The sequence below is a fragment of the Epinephelus fuscoguttatus genome, linkage group LG14 (assembly GCF_011397635.1).
Source record: "Epinephelus fuscoguttatus linkage group LG14, E.fuscoguttatus.final_Chr_v1".
NCBI lineage: Eukaryota > Metazoa > Chordata > Actinopteri > Perciformes > Serranidae > Epinephelus > Epinephelus fuscoguttatus.
The window spans coordinates 29,663,580-29,683,126 of NC_064765.1; the positions used below are offsets into that span (position 1 = coordinate 29,663,580).

A 19,547-nucleotide genomic window follows, 5' to 3' on the forward strand; every position below is an offset into this window, starting at 1 on the left:
TCTCACTGTCTGTGATGGCACATTGAACTCTACCAAGTATTGTACCATTCTCCAAACCCACATGCTCCCTTCTGCGCGTGCACTGTTCCGTCGAGGTAAAAACTGGATGTTTCAACAAGATAATGCCCCTTGCCACACATCCAAGGCCAGTAGAACTTGGCTGCAGGAGCACAGTATCCAGGTCTTAGAGTGGCCAGCTCAATCCCCGGACATGAGCCCCATTGAAAATCTGTGGTGGATTATCAAAAGGTCTGTTTCAAAGCATAAACCAAAGAATTTAGAAGAATTAAAAGCAGTAATTCAAGAAGAATGGGACAAGATTACCCCTCAACAGTGTGAAAGGCTCGTGGGGAACATGCCAGCCAGGATTAGAGCTCTACTACGTGCCAATGGCAGGACTACTAAATATTAATTTGATGATGTGATGGTTTATTTATTTTTTGTTCAGTTTTGAACACATTCTCTGTTATTTGTTGACTTTGATACCGACAATGTTGAGAACTGACATATTGAAACTGTCAAGAATTTAGTTTTGTTAGTTTTTCTTGTAAACAATAAACAAAAAAATATAATTTGTATTTGTTTGTATCTGTCTAATGCAGCCACACCTTTTGAAACACAAAAAAGATTTTTCCACAAATATTTCATGATAATATTTGAGATTGTGTAAAATTTTAAGGGTGTCCGAAAACTTTTTTCCACCACTGTATGTTTTCAGGTTAACCAATCATTTGTATGATCGTCTGTCCCATTCTGATGAGCGCAGTATGTCAAGAACACCTTGAGGGAATTTCTCCAAATCTGACACAACCGTGCCCTTGGACTCAAAAAATAAAACTGATGAGAATTTGGTGGTCAAAGGTCAAGATCAGTGTGACCTCACAAAACATGTTTTGGACCATGACTCTGGAACTGATGTACTAATAAAGACAAAATGTCTCACAAATGTCAAATAGGAAAAAAATGATGAAGTGATGACTTTTTATACCCAAAAGGTCAAAAGTCAACTTCACTGTGATGTCATAATGTTCTGCAGAAACACTTTTCTGTTTGACTTTTTTCTCAACATATTACAAACCATCACTTTATCAAAGTTGTTGTTGATTATAGACCACAGGATCCAACTTTGGAGCATGAGACATATTCTAACAGTGTTAGCATCATGCATCAGCACACACCACTGAGTTCCTTCTGTGTCAGTACACCTTGACCCAAACATTCATCTCAATAACTGATTGTGAAGAAAAGAACACAATCAGTTGTAAGGGACAAAAGTTTATTGTAACCCTACAAAAGACACAGGGTGAGAAAAAAATACAAAACAAAAATAAAATTATAGAAAGAAAAAAAAAAGATTCTCATTCTTATACAAGTCTCAAAACTATCCATCATACACGGACCACAGTTTAATTATTCATATTCATATTTTTAATATAACATTTTGTTGTAATGCTGTGTGTACATACAAAATATAGCAAACTAAATAAGGCAAATAAATAGAGGTACAATTTACAGGAAAATGGAACATTCCTCAATGTTTTAATCTTTTTTCAATCTTATCTCAAACATCAAGAATGGTGTACAAAATCCTTTTTTTTCCAACTGTACATCTTTCGGTGGAGGATTTTTTTTTTCCAACCATAAAAAATACTGACTCCTCACAATTATACAACCTCTAAAACTGGGTGCAACTTTTTCTCAGGCAGTACAAATTGTTGTGTAACAGGTGCGTTCCATATTGCAAGCAATTTTCTATTAAAGTCAACACATCACGCTTTGTGCACCCTTCTTTAGGCATGCAGGTCGACGCCAAGTGTGTGATTTGACAGAAATGTGGTGGTGTGAGAAACATTCCCCCCATTTTTGTCTTTTACACCAAGGCAGGTGACACAGACAGGTGAGGGTTTCAAACTCAGTACACTCCTGATGCGCATGAGTGTCCCCTCTTTCTGTCTGCGTCCCTGTAAATCCCATCTCTGCCATCAAACAGACTGTTAATGTGTTTCCAGCGGCCCAGCCGGAGTCTCAACCTCACTTGCCTATTTCTCTCTTTCTCCTTTTTGCACCACTCTTTCGTTGCACCCTTCTCATTTCTAGAGGGATCTAAGCCCCCAAAACGGCGCTGCAAATGGAAATGTCCCATAATAAAAGTGCATTGAACAAGCTACTAATTTCATTCCTCTGATTTCCATCTGTACACTCCAAAAATCAGCCAGTCAATGGCCAAATAAACATCCAAACATGTAACAATATAAACGTGTAATAATACTGACAATGTTGCAATACCCCCTCAGTAAATAGTCTGCACTACAATATGGGTTAAAGCTCTGGATTAAGAGTTTAAAGGGTCTGCCAAAGTCTGATATACTAACTCTGATTAACTTGAAAGACAAAGGAGCAGAGGTTAGGAAATCATATAGCTCAAATATACATGAGATGCTGGTTAAAGAATTAGGCAATCATACGTCATTTACCCCCTTAAGATTTAGAACTTCTCTGATTAATCAAAGTGTCTGAACATTTTAATCTATTTGGTTTACCGGTTAATCTCTAAAGTGTGGGACATGGGAACTCAAAGATCCTCTCTGCACTCACATTGTCTTATCAACCTCACATCAGCTTGTCTCTGCTTCAGTCTGAGGAACAATGTACGGACTAAACCCCTGGTAGGATGACTTGTCTCTGTAAGGTGACAGATTATGGATAACTTAAAAGTTTAGGTGAAAAGGAATTTTCTCTGTACAGGTCAAACCTCTCTGATGACATGCCAGCCACACTGAAGCACACCTGTTTGACTTCACATTTGGAGACTTTGAGTTATCGTGCAGAGCTGGGGTCGAGAGCCACATCATGGTAAAGGGACAATTCAACCTAAAATCAGAAACTCATATTTCTTCCTCTTACGTGTTGTGCTGCTCATGTGAACAGCTGAGTGTTGGAGAAATCGAGAGATGTCTGCCATCTAGTTCTATTATACGAGTAAGGCAGACATCTCTGCGGCCGATATCTCAAACACTCGGCAACTTGCACCAAGAAAAATAATTTGGATCGATAAATAGCACAACATATGTATTTTTGATTTGGTGGTGAACTGTCCCTTTAACACTTTGGAAAGCTGCTTTTAAGTGCTTGTGAACGAGGCACACAAAAAAGCACTATCTGAAGCCACAAGATGGCGCCAATTAGTCCAATTCCAACTGTGGGCTGCATTTCATGAGCAAAACACTGTACATATTTGGGAAAGCCACAAGCACTAAAATACATTAAAAGGAATGGTAAACATGTGAAAACAGGGTCAGAGGCACTTCAAGGTGAAAATGAAGCAGAACAGAAAAGCTGGCAAGGTGAGGGAACAATCAGGGGTAGCCATTACCACTGTAGTAATTACATACAATAGTGGGATCGTAAATTAAATATGAACTGATGTCCAATAATCAGACATTGGAAATGTCTTTTTCTTGTGTTTTGTGACACCACAGTTCACACACCAAGTGCTCACTGAGTCAAGTGCAGAGGGAAAACGTCTCAAGTTCAATGCGAGAAAAGGAAAAACTGTGACTGTTAATCACTGAACTCTTACACCTTACAAACTGAACGAGGGGCTGGTGTGCAAATCTTCTGGCCTGTCTACATAAAAGGGATGCATGCTACAACATGAAGCCTTAGCTAAACATGCACAAATAGGCCAACAGGAAGATCAAACACAACATGTGTCCATTTGCTTTGAAAAAGACCAATTTCCCTACTGTACTGCTCACATGTAGCTCTATACTGTACTTCAGTAGCCATGCGGTGCAGATGGAATGATTTAAATGGGTTATCTAACAAAAAGAGGGATGATTACCAGGATATTTCATATGTTCTTCATGTGCATGTTACCCTCTACCTGCTTATGTGAAGATATATATTCATATGTAGCATATGATTCTCGTTTTTAAATCGATCCTCATCCTCCTTAAAATTGACCAGGAGCAGCTCCTTCCACAGCAGAGCCCTCGTCCCAGGATTAAAGCCCTGTCTGTGGGCACACTTCTTCCTGTGGCAAGCCACCCTGCACTTTATGTCCATCTTGATATAAATGTCGTACTGAGGCGAGCCCATACTTTACACTGCAGCCTTTGTCATGCCTACTGCTAAGGTTTTAGAAATGCATATACATAAATAAAAAATATATACTGAATTGAATATTTCAAAAACTTAAAAGAAAAATGACCAAGGTTGGCTTCAGTATGTGGGTCTGACTCTTGTTTGGCAACAGGTTGCGCATAGTAACAGGGTCTAGTAATATCTCAAATGTTGAGAGAAGCTGGAAGGAAAGATGAAGGGAAGGACTCTTTTCTCTGTTGCTCCACTATATTTCATTTTCTACACGCTGTAAGTGCTTTGTTGTACCCTGACTTTGCAATAACACTCAGTAGACAGTGTGGTCTGATATTACAACGGCAGCTGAACTAAAAACAGAGAAATACTGTATGATGAGACTGAATCTTGGTCACAGAGGAATCAAGCACTAGTTTTTACCTTGAGAAGTCCTCATCTGGGCTGCTGGCTCTGTCTTGAGACCACATGTTTTAGCACCAGTGGAACTGATCCTACGGATACTATGGATGAGAGTCATTAAAGGGCCCAATGAGAACTGCTACACAGCATCCTTTTGGCCGCTACTGTGAGTCCACATGATCTGCATTTTAGCTGCAGCTGGGAGAGCAGGGAGAGCACCGTGAACTAACTGCAGATTTGAATTCATATATGGCGTTCCTCTATTATCATTGTTATAGATAAGGGGTCATTTAAGTGCAGAGAGGAGTGTTTCCAGAGGACACTGTACATCGGCTTGTGGAGTGTAAAGTTGGTCAGAAAAGCTACAGTGCAAACAAGACGTACAGGTGTGAAAAGGACAAGCAATTACCTTTTTTTTTTTTTTTTTTTTACATAAAGCGCAAAATGTATAGAAATTCACTTTAACAGCAATGTGAACTTGCAACACCAACAAATAATGCATCGCGTGTACAAAACCCCAAAATGCCATGAAAACATAAAAAAACCTCTACATCTTTGCAATTAGCTTGTCTGCATCTAAATATAAATATATATCAACGCCTAATTGCAGTATGTTTTGTATTAATACATTTACATTTGTTTTCTCTTTGCTTTGGCACTGGTTGATGCCAGAACAATGTTGTAACCATTGAAGAATGGAGGTGAGGCTTGACCCTTGTGGCACAGTCATCATTTGTCAGGTGGATTAAACTGAGAAGTTGTTTTTCCTTGAGAAGAGTTGTATCCTCTGAAACTGCAGCTCGGGGTGTGCATGAGTCCTCCCTGGGAATGCTTTGTGCTGGAGGAGGCCGTTGGGATGTAGCGATAACCCCCCTGACGTGTATCCTTCCTCACTCTTCCTGAAGCCTACAAAGCATTCTGGGATTCGCCATCTGCACGCCCCTCTTTCCAGTAAAGGAAGTTCATGAATACCCATCTATTCTGTGGCTGAAAAGTCTCTTTTCTGGGGGACCCTTGAAGCAACCATGACTGTGGAGGTTATGGCTTAGTTCCCCCATTCCATCTTCTTTTTCAGTTTTTTCAAAGTCCTTTTTCCAATCCTTTCTCTTGGCCTCGAGTCTATGTACAGTGTGACTGGCTGATCCCAAAGTCCTGTGTGTTTAAGAGCCAGATAGCAAAAAGATAGGACTGCTTCAGCACCAAGGAACTTACAGAAGAAGAGCGAAGGGTTTGTGAGGATAAAAAGAGCTGTGAAAAACGGGGTGAAAAAGAACTGGAAGCTTGAGCACAGTGTTAAAAGGATATGGTCAAAAGATATGGGATAATGTGTCACAGTGGTCTGTCCGTCCATTCATAGATCCCAATTGTCCTTTTGTCCAGCTCAGGTGATCATACGACACCCAGGACAGACAGGTTGGGAATAGCTTTATAAGAACAATCAGAGGAGGGTGTTGCATCCTTCAAAACGGCGTGGCTGTCTATACATGTCGCTACATGTCCAGTCCAGCCGTTATTTACATCCTCTCCAATGTCAATGGTCACTGTCCAAGGACCTGGACTAAAGGTGTTAAAGAGATCTACACCACGGCAGAATTTAAGTGTCTAGTGTTTTTTTTTCCTTCCTTTTCCCATCTTAGTAGTTGACCTTGGTGACAGCTCGTTCGCGGCCCCCACCTTCGACCAGCTGGTTGACGGAGCGCTTGCGGTTGCGCTTGAATTTATTCAGGTCCTTGTCGAAGACCTCGCCGGAACGCAGTGCTGACACCAGGTCGTCGAACTCCCCACCGACCTCCTCTGAGGCCCCGCTCTTCTTGGCCCGCCGTTCACGTTCCCTCTGCTCCTTGAGCTGGAAATGGAGACAGGAAGTTAGGGGACAAAGACTCTTAGCACTTAACAACTGCTTCAGAGGAGCTGTATGTGACATTCAGAGATTTAATACAGCAGCAAACCACTATTTGCTATGCAAAGATATAGTCGAGTAAAAGCATCTTGAGCAGAGAATGAAGTCACGCTGTCTATGTATTTTGCTATCCGAGCTTCTCGTTTTTTTGTTGTGGTCAACAGTCTGTGCGCGCATGTTGATGCATGCGAGTCCCTATGTGTGTACCCCATTGGCTAACTAATCGCCACCACTTTGCACTGTGCTCGTACAGTTACCGCTAAAAACACCGTCCCTCCGTGTTGGAATGTCGCTCTTGTACCCAAACCCATCCTCCTGTCCACCGCACCAATGGCTTTGTTAGCACCGTTGCTAGCACTGTTCAAGCTGTTAGCACTGTTCACACTGTTAGCACTGCTAGCTGCTAGCCACTGGCTCAACAACCTCCATGTTGAGAGCCTTGTGCAGACAATCCAGGCTCAGACTCTGAATCATAGATGCTCTGAATGTCACACTGAGCTTCTCTAAACACTTCAAATTTTAAATTAGAAGGTAATTGTTGGTGACAGGCAAGAAATAAAACAAAGGAAAAGTTTTTTTGTTGCAGGTTTATTGTCTCACCATGGCCTCCATTCGTGCCCTCCTCTCCTCCTCATCTTTACGTCGCTGCATGTTCTCCAGGTCTTGCCGTGCTTCGCTGAACGACTGCAAGAAGGTGTCGAAGATCCCGAAGAACTCATCGGGTTGCATCCTTCCTTCCTCCTCCCCAAAGTGCTTCAGAGATTTGGCAAACTGCACGGAGATAACCATGTATGTAATTTTCACATTTGGATAGGAAGTGACTCAAGAGCTGGTCTGGTAGATAAATATTGACAAAGCTGATAAACACACCAAGACAACATACTGCATTGCATGTACTGTATTCTCTGCTATGGCCCAGATCTCTCATAGTTTGCTCTTGTAGTGAAAGGCACACGTGAGCCTGCATACGCATGCCTTTGCTCAGATTCATCTGCTGGTTTGCATGCTTGATGTTCTTCAAAAACAGCAGGAGCACTCTTTCTCTCTCTCTCTCACACACACACACACACACACACACACACACACACACACACAGTGGGAGAATGACTGCATGATTTGACCACCGTATGTCCACCCTGTTCAGTCCAAGCTGTCCAGTGCTCTGTGCCAGGACGATGCCTGCAGCCAAACCTAGTCTACATTCCCACACACACACACACACACACACACACACACACACACACACACACACACACACACAGAGCTTTGAACTGCAGTATAGAGCAGAAAACACAGCAAGGCCCAGCTGACATCCTTAAGCATAATCTGATACTTACAGTACAATGTTATTGCTACATAGAGGTCAGATTTCGTAGTTTGTAAAAACCACATTGACTCAGTATCTTGTAAAACTTCACACCAGGACAGCGCCACAATTCAGTACATGTGGCTACACAGTTTTGGCAAAACTATAATACAGGAAAATGATCATGAATCCTAATTATATTCTTTCAACTTGACATCACCCAACTTCACTAAAGATCTCTAAAAGAGGCTGCGGGTCCTGAGTTTGGCCCTTTTTTTAGCTCATACATGTTCCACTGTAGAGCTCCAATCAAACTTTGTTGCTGCTTGCTGCAGCTGAAAATGAAGATGATGAGAGCGGAGTTTGCGGGGCTGTAAAACCAAAATGATGATCCAAAACAGACTTCAAAGTCAGTATGCAGAGCTGAGAGAAACTGCCGAGTTGGGTGATCATTCTCTGTGGGCTCTTCTCTTAAAGTGACCCCTTTCACGACACACATACTCATCTGTTACAGTCTTTATATAAAAATATTGATAAGTGCAGCTTTAAAGTATCAAAAGTAAAAGATGAGCAGGCGTTAGCAGCTGGTGGACGAGCCACCCGCACGGACATGCCAAACAGTGTTTGGAGAAACACTGACGTGACATCGCCTTACTCAAGCGTTTTTACTGGTTTAAATCACCAGTTCCATTGGTTTTGGAGAGGAGGAGACCTCTGCTGATAATTCAGCTCCCAGTGAAAATCTCCTTAAAGTCCAGGTCTTAAGTTATCAGAGATAAAAAGTGAGCACACATTAGCATGTGGTGTGGCATGTCAAACAGCATCGGAGAAACACTTATTTGTAAAATGAAACGGCTTTATTTGAGTGTTTTTACTGGCTTCAATCACCTGGTCTGTTTGTTTTGAAAAGGAAGAGACCTCAGCTCGCAGTGAAAACCTCCTGAACAAGGAACACTAAAGGAATTCTAACCAGGAGAGGTTTCAGCTGGTTGCAATCTGCAATCCTCACTGCTAGATGCCACCAAATCCCCCTAAATCTTACACACTTCACCTTAAAATAAACATATACCTAAGATTTGGATAAATAGTAATGTAAATGTAAAGTACATTAAGTAAAGGAAAATAAGGTTACATAAAGTACAACTTCCTCATAACGACTATACTGTGTGTGGTTCTAGTGTTGTGATACGAAGGAGTTGGGGCTCGATCTTTTCTGAGGATGCAAAATCATCCTGTCATTATGGGCTGGTCACCATAGCAACCCCCACCATCATCCCTCTCCCTCCTGTAATTATGTGTCTGGTCAAATCTGTTTCCTCTCGTCCCCTTGGGTCTGTGCTAAATGAGTAAACACACACACACGCAGAAATGGAGAATATGAAGTCACACAGATTTAGCTCGTCTCACAAACAAACACACGCGGGCGCATGTGCACACACACACACACACACATTTTTGTACTCTCTTAAAGGCTAATAATCTTTTTGTATTCTTGATAGAGCATTTAATACGTCAGATGTTGATTGACGACACCGTCGAACACTTTGATTTAAAGTTGTTAAAAATCCACAGATTTATTTATTTTTTTATTTATTTATTTATTTTTTTTTTACAGGCTGTTTCAGACTGGCTCTGGTTAACACATCATGGATCTGCTCTTGCTTGGCACCTTTTCCACAACCACTGCTTAAATCCTGCCAATTATATGGAGGTATTGTGACTGCTCTGCATGAGAACTTGCTACGAAAATGCACTCAAGGGAAACCCGATGAACTACACTACATCTATTTACAAACAACATCAGAAACATTTTTTTTTATCTAATCCAGTACAAAGAACTTGCGCGGGAAGACAGAGACACTCCTCAGAGACTCAATGTGGTCTTACTGCTACTTGTGCTTTTCTCTGATCCCTCACCGTCTTTAAACACTAATACAGAGGAAATGAACCAAGCTTGGCTTTCAATAGTCCCTGAGTTTGTGGCTTGCACTCTGAAACTGACCTCACCTCTCCTCTACACTATGCCAGTCTGCCGGCGGTGCTGTGCCAACTTATTAAGTGCAGGAAGAAAAGAAGTTGGGTGATGGTGTAATACTTGAGGTATTATGTATTAGCAGCTGGTAGGTTCAATGAAAGTGGGCAAGTGGGAAATAAGTTGTGGAAATTGGTGCTGAGCTAGAAATGACAATATGAACAAAATATTGCCTATGTGCAGAGAAACTACAGGGAAGTCTGCAGAGCTTCACTTAGATTCACCTGTATAAAAGGATCACCATGTTCAGCTATGTTACATTGCTTTCATCCATTCATTTCCCCACAGCATGGAAAAACAGACCCCAATTGTCAGTTAAAAGGCAGACACTCTGTTGGACTGAAACTGACACTGACAGTGACATTTTGGCATGTTTTTACTCATTTAGTACATCTCACATGTACTTTATACTTCCACAAGCTATTGTCCAGAGTGAAATTTGGTACTGATATCATGTTCTCCACTGGATGAATTGTAATAAGCTTGACTTTACCTCAAACACTATCACTGGGTCAGAATGATAATCTGTACAAACATTTGGTTTACAACCAAATACCTGTAAAAACTAATGACATTAGAAAATAGTGAACATGTTAAACATTATACCTGCTAAACATTGTTGCGAGCAACACATTCTCGCTCCCAAACTGATGCGTTAAGTAGCCCTCTAGCATCACTTGCTCAGGGATGGCGTGTCATGTTACAGTCCTTATACTGCTTGTGCATTTTCAAAATAAACTTCCATTTTACCGGAAAATGTACAGTTTCCACTCAAATGCATACAATCTCTTTTCAAAATAAACTTAGAACACAGACAAAAAAAAAGTTTTTTAGGTTTACTTCCTTACTGTACATTCACACCAACAGCGACCAGAGCTTCCAAAATGGTGGAAGTCATTCATTTTCAATGACAGCCTGGCAACTTGGCCGACTTGGGTGATCTGGTCGTCAGCTGCACGTCTTGGATGACCAAAGCAACCGGAGCAGTTTGGAGGGGAGTTAAAACTCATTTAACTTTATGGAAATGAGCTCTGATGCGGAGCGGCGGCAACCAATTGGAATGCTGCGGTGCTTCGATGAAGCGGGTACCAAAGAGCAAGCCATGTAACTTTGGTTCCTACAGCACACTTGTTCCGACAATGGATATCGATAAGTTTATTGCGTTTGCGCCCACTCAATCCTTTATAATGTGTTGCTGTTCGGTTACAGAGACTAAAATAAAAAGAATGAGGTTTGGGACAGGGTTGCGGAGGTAGTTGGTTGGTCTGGTGAGTTTTAAAGTGTGTAATGTTAGTAATAGAGGAGAGAATAGCAGGCTAATGTTGCAACGTAGCATGCAAGTCTTCCTAGCTTGGTTTGAATGGGATGACATAAGTTTTCTGTTTTCATTGACCAAACTTAACTTTCTGTAGGCCAACTATGAGCTTTTTGACTGGACAAAAGCAAGCAGCAACTACGCTGCTTTCAAGCCAGTAGTCCGCTGTGCGGCTCCTTTAAATTGACAAGCATAACGTTCAATGATTCACATGATGAGCAACTAGAGCGACCAAAGCTGCCACAAATATTTTTGACAGTCGTGCTTCTTGGGCGTCTGTGACAGACTTTGCCTCTTTGGAAGCTTCTGGTCTGAACGTACAGTTAGGTTTAGGTGAAAAAAAGCATATGATTACGTTTAGGAAAAAACATCACGGGTTAGCTTAAAATGAGCATGTTTGTGACCAATGTAATGTCACATGACATACATCATGTGACATATGTCACTAGAGTGCTATGCTACATACACTAGCACATTGCAGGACATGAACAATGATCTCCCACATGAATATTCGGAGTTTGCTTCAAAAACTGCCGCTGGCTGGACTGCCTCATACCGCCACTAAAGGGCCCCTCAATGCCACTGACCAAGCGTCAGTATTTGACGAGTCGGGAGTGAGATCAGGTTGTTGTGAGCATGTTAGTGTGCTGATGTTAGCAACTAGCTGAAACTGCAACTTGATTCTATCAAATGATCCATAGCCTGCTAATACTGTTTGATAAATCCATGGAGACATCCAAGTAAAACAGGTGTTATTTGGACAACCTGAGCACATAATGGGAATCTAAATGGTTACTTTCTCGCCTGAAAAAATATTAACAAAGTGAAATATTTGCAGCCTTTTGCCTGGCTGCAAATCTTTACTGTTCTGCTGTCTGAACAGACACAATGCATTGTGGGGCAGCTGAATATGTCCAGTTAGCTCAAGTCTCATACTCAGAAATTTGCCCCTAACATAGTATTCAACCAGGCATTTATCACATACACAAAATCCACATGCTATTCAGTGTGAAGACACCTCAAACTCAATTCTACTTCTTTCTTCGTTTGAATAGTATGCTATCGTGTGATTTTTGAACACAGCCATTGTATTTATATTCCCCTGTAATCAGCACCTGTGGTGATGGAATATCTCAAGAAACTCGCTACTCATCTTTTTTCTGTTTGAAACTGAGCTGTTTTGTTCTTGTACAGAGACCAAATCTTGTATTGTCTGTGAACATGTCGATGTGTGGGTGTGTGGATATGTAGTTGAGGATAAACCCAACCAGTCTCTGTGGATAAGAGAAAAACCCCTCCTCCCCTCTGGAAACCTCTGTCCCAATAACCCACATGACCTTGGACAACTGTAATCCTTTGTGATGTATGTAGTAGTGTCTGGTGAGGGTGTGTGTGACTCTTTCTCGCAGACACACACACATACAAATTTGTTGCCATGGAGCTTTATGAGCCTCACTGGACTGCCTGCTCTGTTTAGTTATTCTCCTCTACCTTCTTAAGACCCAAACGCCAAACACACACCCTCACTTCCATATTTGTATTCCACTGGAAACCTTATGGAGTGTCAGAGAGCCTTGACAAGCACTGAGTTAATGCGTCAGTCTCCCCACTTACCAACCACACACATACACACACAGACACACATGTGTTAGGGAAAGTGTGTTTAGAGTCTGGGCCGGTGAACATAGGTTCTTTTGTTTTGCAGCAGTAACCGGCACTCTGCTCCTTCCGTTTCTTTTCCCATGACGTCCAACCTGGCCCGTTTCCCTTCCAATTTTACTGACCTCCTCCTTGAACAAATAATTAAGTAGAGGGGAGGCCCTAGGTGAAACCCATGGACCCCCTCCTCTTGTCTTACTCGCTGTCTTTCTCAAAATCTGCTGATCCTTTGGAGATTTTTAGCAATTTGGGCATTTAGCATCATTACATCAATTACTTTTGGAAAGAGACAAGCCTTATAATAGAGTGGAATATAATATCCGTGCTAATGTAACCATTGAATGCAGTTTGCAAGATTTAAAAGCTTCCAATGCAACAGAGCAGCCAAGGCCTGCAAATTAAATAACATGTCCACATAAATCTTTTCAACACTGTCGTTCTTTGGGATTCCCCACAGTCCCACCGATATCTTCAGCTTACATACTTCCTACCATGCATCAATACATGAGCCAGTAGGGTTCAAAAGGCCATGTGTCCCAGTTGTACAAATAAGGAGTGTGTGGATTTAAAACCCTAACTCAAAGAGACAAACACAAAGAAAGACGAGGGGGGAATCCAGGGTAATCTTTCAATACTGGGTTTCCCCGGCGCTGCTGAAGTCATCACACTGGACTCAGAGGGATGCACAGAGGTTTCATGGTTTCTCCCTTCAGTTTTGTCTCTCTCCTCCACCCTCCTCTTCTGTCTGTCTAACATGAAGGTTTGGCAGTGAGGACTACTAGCACAGGGTGCATTAAAGCCACCCACATGGACATATGGACTTACAGTATTATCCTCTCTCACATTCCCATGCACTGTTTCACTATGCAGCTGAGTGATTATGCAGTTAGCTACCTTGTCCTTGGCTTCACTCAGCTGGTCCTCCAGTTCAGAGAAGCTGAAGCCAGCCACGGTGATGAAGTCACCGATCACAGCCACAAACTTGTCCCCACGTTCCCTCGTCCTGCCCTGCTGGTAGTGTAGCTCCTGGAGGGGGAAACAGACAAGAGATGTTTGATTTTCAAAACCAAAATGGCTTAAGTTATGAGATTCTTGTGTGCTTTCACATAATTCGATAAGACCGTTTTTTCCTTTTTTTTTTTTTTTTTCAAGTTTCAAAAGCCTTTTGGCCTGGTTTATTTTTTGTTTACCATCCCACATAGAACATTCACATGACAACCCACAAGAAAGTAACAAAGTAAAAAAAAAACAAACAAAAAAAAAAACAGCAGCACGCGGACAAGAAATATAAACAAAAAAGAAAGATTTTTCCTTTAAAGGGGACCTATTATGCTCATTTTCAGGTTCATTCTTGTATTTTTGGTTTCTATTAGAACATATCTACATGCTTAAATGTTCAGAAAACACTTTATTTTCCTCATGCTGTCTGTGCTGGAACACCTGTATTCACCCTCTGGCTGAAACGCTCTGTTTTAGCACCTGTCTCTTTAAGCCCCCCTCCAGAAAAAGCCCGGTCTGTTCTGACTGGTCAACATTTTCAGGTCTTCTGCATCTCTGCACTGTCATTTGAGTTAGGGAATGACTGTAATGGAGAATCGCGGCACTTTCTACAGTGAAAAATCACTAATAAAGTCTTCTAAACCAAAATCTTCACAAGTCATGTTCCAACAGGAAACTGATCCAAAATCGTGGAGTAATTTGGCCACCAAGATCACATGCTTCCCTGTCGTTAGCATGTAGCAGTGTAGGCTACTTAATGCCAACACTTGCAGTAGTGTGCCTGGAGCAGATGACCATATAAAGGAATCTGTCATGAACTGATGTCCTCTGGTCTCAAAAGTGGAAAAAAATCATTTTAGCAGCCTGAGATTTTTGCTCACAGGGATTACTTTTACATGCATTTACCACATTATTTGAAACCTTGGTCATATTTCATATGAACATTAGACATTGTAACATAATATATACAGTATGACAGACAATAAGGGATAGCACTCCATACTAGGTCCCCTTCAAGTCAGTGGCAATGGTTTTAAGGTGAAGTGTAAGCTGTAAAGTGTAATATGTTAATGCGCCTTGATGTGTTTGTGCACATACAGTCTTGTCTCTGTGTGTGGCTGCAAATGTAAGTTTGCTCTTCCGTGTTAGTGTGGAACATTACCAGCTTTTAAACACCTCACCCTGCTGTCCATCTCTGCCCTGCTCCAAAACATAATTACAGACAGGAGAAGAACCAATGGGAGGGATCGTGACACAAACACACAACAACTCACCGCCTCTAGTGCCTTTAGTCCACTTTTGATACTGTGCACCTCTTTTTCCAACTCCGCCAAACTAGTGAAAGACAGAAAAAAAAACAGATATAAAGGCAACCCTTGATTATTGTTTTGTACTGCGTTTCCCTACGATTAACAACTTATGTTCTAGTTTATATTTTGAATTTTGTTTTAAAGTAAAAGGTGCCAAATCTGGAAAGAAAGCAGAAATTAGAAAGGAACTTCATAAATATACAAATGACCAACTTATGCTATATCCTGCAGTATATAATACTAGTCCATACCCATTGAGTAGTACAGCATACCATACCATGACTTAGTCATATCAATAATTAGAAAAAAACAAACAAAACATTGGGCCACAGGGGGAGCCACAGCGATTGGTTGCATTTTAGCCATTTTTAAGCATTTTTCTGTTGTTATAGCGCCACCCAGTTGCCAATTAGAGTTAAATTTCTCCAGTCACCTTGAGGCGTCCTGTTCTACATATCTACCAAGTTTAGTAAAAATCGATATGGCGGTTAGGCCTAGATAAGAAATTAGCTCTCTAGTGCCCCCACTTTGTTTGATGGGGTCAATAATGGAGGGGTCCCCTCAGATTATGTGTGGTCATATGCCTACAAAGTTGCGTGGGGATCGGTGAAACCCTTGAGATGTTAAACACCTTTATGTGATGAGCCACGCCCTCCGCAATATTCATTGCCTTATAGAAGCTCAGTTTTAGTAAGTTTTCCAACTTTTGCCAAGAGGGAACTTTAGATATTGGTCCCTAGATTATGAGTTTCATGCAGATCGGTCAAACTTCCTAGGAAGAGATTGATTTTAAGTGTTTTTCAAAAAAATTCAAAATGGCGGAAAATCTGTATAACGGGAAGTTATGGGTTCTTGTGGCAAATTTGTGAGGATCTCATGAGGAGAGGCATCTCTGTGCAAAGTTTCATGTCTCTACGACATACGGGGCATGAGATATGCCCATTCAAAGTTTGCCATTTCAATTGGTTGCTATAGCGCCCCCCTTTGGCCAATTGATGTAATATTGCTTCATTCGCATCCTCCCATGAGCCTCTACCACTGTGCCAAATTTCACATGGATTGACCAAGTCAGTGAGGAGAAAAATGTGGAACAGACACACAGACAGACACACAGAGTTTTCATCATTATATAGTAAGATGTATAGTATTTTCCTGGAGTATTCACTACAACTACAACAGTTACGGTGAGAATGTCTTTCCCTGTAAGTGTCCCCACAGCAAACTGTTGTGCACTCACTTGACTTTGGCTGCCTCTGGTACACTGCTGAGGTCGTCCTGGATGTGCATTGTGTCATTGTAGTTCTTCTCAATGATCATGATCAGGTAGTGCAACATGGTGATGTTCCTGGTGAATCACAGGTGGAGACAAAAGGCTGTTGACAAACGTAGTCTAGGAAACACTTCATCTCAAATACTTTAATACTTCAAACTCTTGGCTGCTTTTTGCACAGTTTGACAACTTTATTATAACTTTATTTGCAGATTTATGGCATACTCACTACATGTCTTCACCGGGAATGACATATATTGTCATTTTCAGAGGAAATTGCTTAGATATACCACTATCTGGCATGTTAGTAGTAATTTATCTGTTCTACAATACTATATATGTTTGAAGAATATGCATTTTGACATTGTTGTTGTTCGTCTGGATGTCTAAAAAATTGATGATGGAACATTTTTTAGGCCAAGTGCTGTATTAAAAATACAAAAATAAAACAAAGATTGTTGTTTCCATGGATTTTGTCACTCCTTTGTGTTTCCTCTCATTTCCATTTGGGATTATAAGTATATACTCTTGTTTTGGCTCTACAGTTCCCATCATGCTTTGGGTGATCAAACAGGAAATGTAAAATTGCAGCAGAGTAAGCGGTCGGCCTTAGTCCGATCTGTTTTGCATTTAGATACATTAGCTGCTAGCAGTGCACTGTTGTTGTATGGGCAGAAAACAGTCATCTGCATTAACTCTAAAACTGAATTCTATATTTGACGAGTATGATACAAGATCTAAAGATCTAAGGACTCCATTCAAATGTATGGACATTTATCTGCAACTGACATCGGAAAAACTGAGTGACCACAGTCCCCCCTGGCCCACCTGTCTATGCTGGACTTGGTGTCAGCAATCTTGTTGAGGCTGGAGACCTTGAAGCCGTAGGCGTTGCCTCTCTGGCCCTTGTTCATGAAGTTGCCGAAGGCCAGCACCACCTCCAGAATCTGAGTCAGCCTCTTGCTGCGGACCACCTCCCTGGACGCATTGAGGATGGCTGGAGGAAAATGGAGAGGGAGAAGCAGCTGGAGAGATCATATAGTTGGTGATTGATATGTGTGCACTTTACTTAGTGCATCACTTAACCTTTTGCATTATATAATGAACTGGCCCTTTCCCATTCCCTTCCATTCTGTTTCTCTACTCAGCCCCCACGGCCCGAAGGTTCTCATCCTTTCCTTCATTTTAAACATCCTTCATGATGATTGATCAATATTCCCCCGCAACAACTGGGCAGCTCAGTGGGGAAACCCATCAAGTCTCTCCATCCATCCATAAAACAGCAGGGGGAAGGGAATATTCCAAACACAACCCCATGCTGTCCCTTTCTTTCCCCCTGAGAGCAGACTAGTCTGGCAAAGTGCAGGTGGTTCCCTCTCTCCACAGAGGAAACCTCAGTGTGAATGTGAAAATCATTAACAAAACCCATATTGTTATTGTTACAGTTCCTTCTGCAGTGATACAGCATGGGAACCATTCTTCTGGCTCTGCTGACAGTGTTCTGCTGGATGCAGAAAGGTCTGGCGGCCCACTGCACTGTCTTATGAAATGCTTCTATTGAACATGCTGGGTGGTCCTGGGAAACATCTAGAGTATATGACGAAGCAACGTGAATAATAAGGACTTTATTGTGGGCATCGATGAACACTGCGATCTGGGAAGCCTTGGATTCAACAACAAAGATTCTGGAGGCTTGAATCTATCCAGATTATGAGATTATTCCTGTGATCGCACTTTCTTTCCATTCTTGGCAGCCAGTAGTGCATGTCAGAAAATGCATTATATTTAAGTATAATGGATAGACTGTCTGATGAAGCTGCAGCACACACAGGGCTGAACTGTCAGTCAGCACTCTGCAAATAAAACACTGCTGGCACAAATAATGTGATGTGCTCATCAGAGCCGAAACAGGCATTTAGGCCAGCGGAGAAGTGCCTTTCAAGTAGTTCTGGCTCAAACAGACACTATGACAGCTTAGGCATGACACACCCATGTGCGCACACATGCACCCACACTAGTCCATGAACCTCACTGGGAGTCTTTGAGTCTTTGAAGTCAGCTGCAGTGTTTCAGAGAGACGCTCTCCCCTCTCAACATGGGCCAGCTTTCCAAAACAGCCTCTGTGGTAACCTGGAAACTGGCTTGAAGGGTAAAACTACAGTGGGCCAATATACAGTTGGCCACCCGCTCTCATCAAGCACACAAACACACGTGTGCACACTTAACACATAGAAGGGATTTCACAAGTCATCGTGAAAAACATTGGTCAGAGTGTTCAAAGCTGATGACATTTGCAGTGGCTCAAACTATTTTTTGCTTCTAGGCGTCTACAATTTGAATGTGTTGCCCTGTTCTTTATTTAATTTGATCTTTTGCTACATTTGGGTTTAACAGTGTTGTGAGAAACAGTTTAAACTATGGCAAAAGTGCACAGTTTTTCCAACAGAGAACGAGACTGATGTCTACTGATATTTCAGCGTTTTAAAGCTAAAGCTGCTGTTCCCTGTGTTGTGGTTGGAGTGGAACAGGCACACTCACATGACAATAGGAGGGGCATCAATTTTGCTAATGATCAAATCTCACTAATGCGCACCTCCTCATCAACAGGTGATATTCATCAGCCTGAAACAATTTCCTACAAGTTTGTGCAGTTGGGAGAGTTTGGTGAATCACACTTGGAACACTTGTACGAACAAACCTCACAAGAAAATGTAAGAGAGGTTTAGGATAAGAATTAAAAAGTGTTCTTAAATGTGGCCGAATATGTTCATTTCTTAACACCTCCTGACTTGTCTACCCTGCCTGTGGCATGCAGCTACTAGCCCATTGCTTCCTACTTAAATTACAGGGACACTTCACCCCAAAATCAACTGGAAGTAACACCTCGCCAACAACCAGTCAAGTTACAGTTTCCATGTCTGTCCAGACTCAAATGTAGACATGACAGCAGGCAGTTCTCCAAATATGGATGTTGCAGCAGAGAGGCTACAAATTCAAAAACATGGATGCTTCACACACTTCCTCAACCCAGCAGCGTATAAGATCTATACAATCAGTAGAGATTTAAGGTGGGCACCGAAGATTAAGGTCTCCAATTCAGTGTCTGACCAAATGTCTCCCCTTATGTTCCTGAATTATGATGTTGAATAATGGCCAGATAAATGGCTGCATGTAAAATGTCACCACTTCTTCATTTTACTCTATTAGATATTTATGTGAAATTTTGTCATAATTAGCATTAGAATTCTTCTGTGAG

General features: G+C 41.6%; 1 protein-coding gene across 4 annotated transcripts in view; it reads right to left on the reverse strand.

Annotated features, from left to right (window-relative positions):
- Positions 1 to 1,249: 1,249 nt before the first annotated feature.
- Positions 1,250 to 19,547, reverse strand: part of daam2 (dishevelled associated activator of morphogenesis 2) — a 116,018-nt gene continuing 97,720 nt past the window's right edge. For all 4 annotated transcript variants that reach the window (XM_049596902.1, XM_049596899.1, XM_049596901.1 and 1 more), the window contains 6 exons: positions 17,120 to 17,288; positions 16,259 to 16,366; positions 14,986 to 15,046; positions 13,607 to 13,738; positions 7,001 to 7,171; positions 1,250 to 6,346 (listed from right to left, as the gene is read on the reverse strand). In XM_049596902.1, the coding sequence (XP_049452859.1) occupies positions 6,134 to 6,346; positions 7,001 to 7,171; positions 13,607 to 13,738; positions 14,986 to 15,046; positions 16,259 to 16,366; positions 17,120 to 17,288 (854 nt within the window). In that variant the 3' untranslated portion in view covers positions 1,250 to 6,133. The remainder of the gene's footprint in view (positions 6,347 to 7,000; positions 7,172 to 13,606; positions 13,739 to 14,985; positions 15,047 to 16,258; positions 16,367 to 17,119; positions 17,289 to 19,547) is intronic.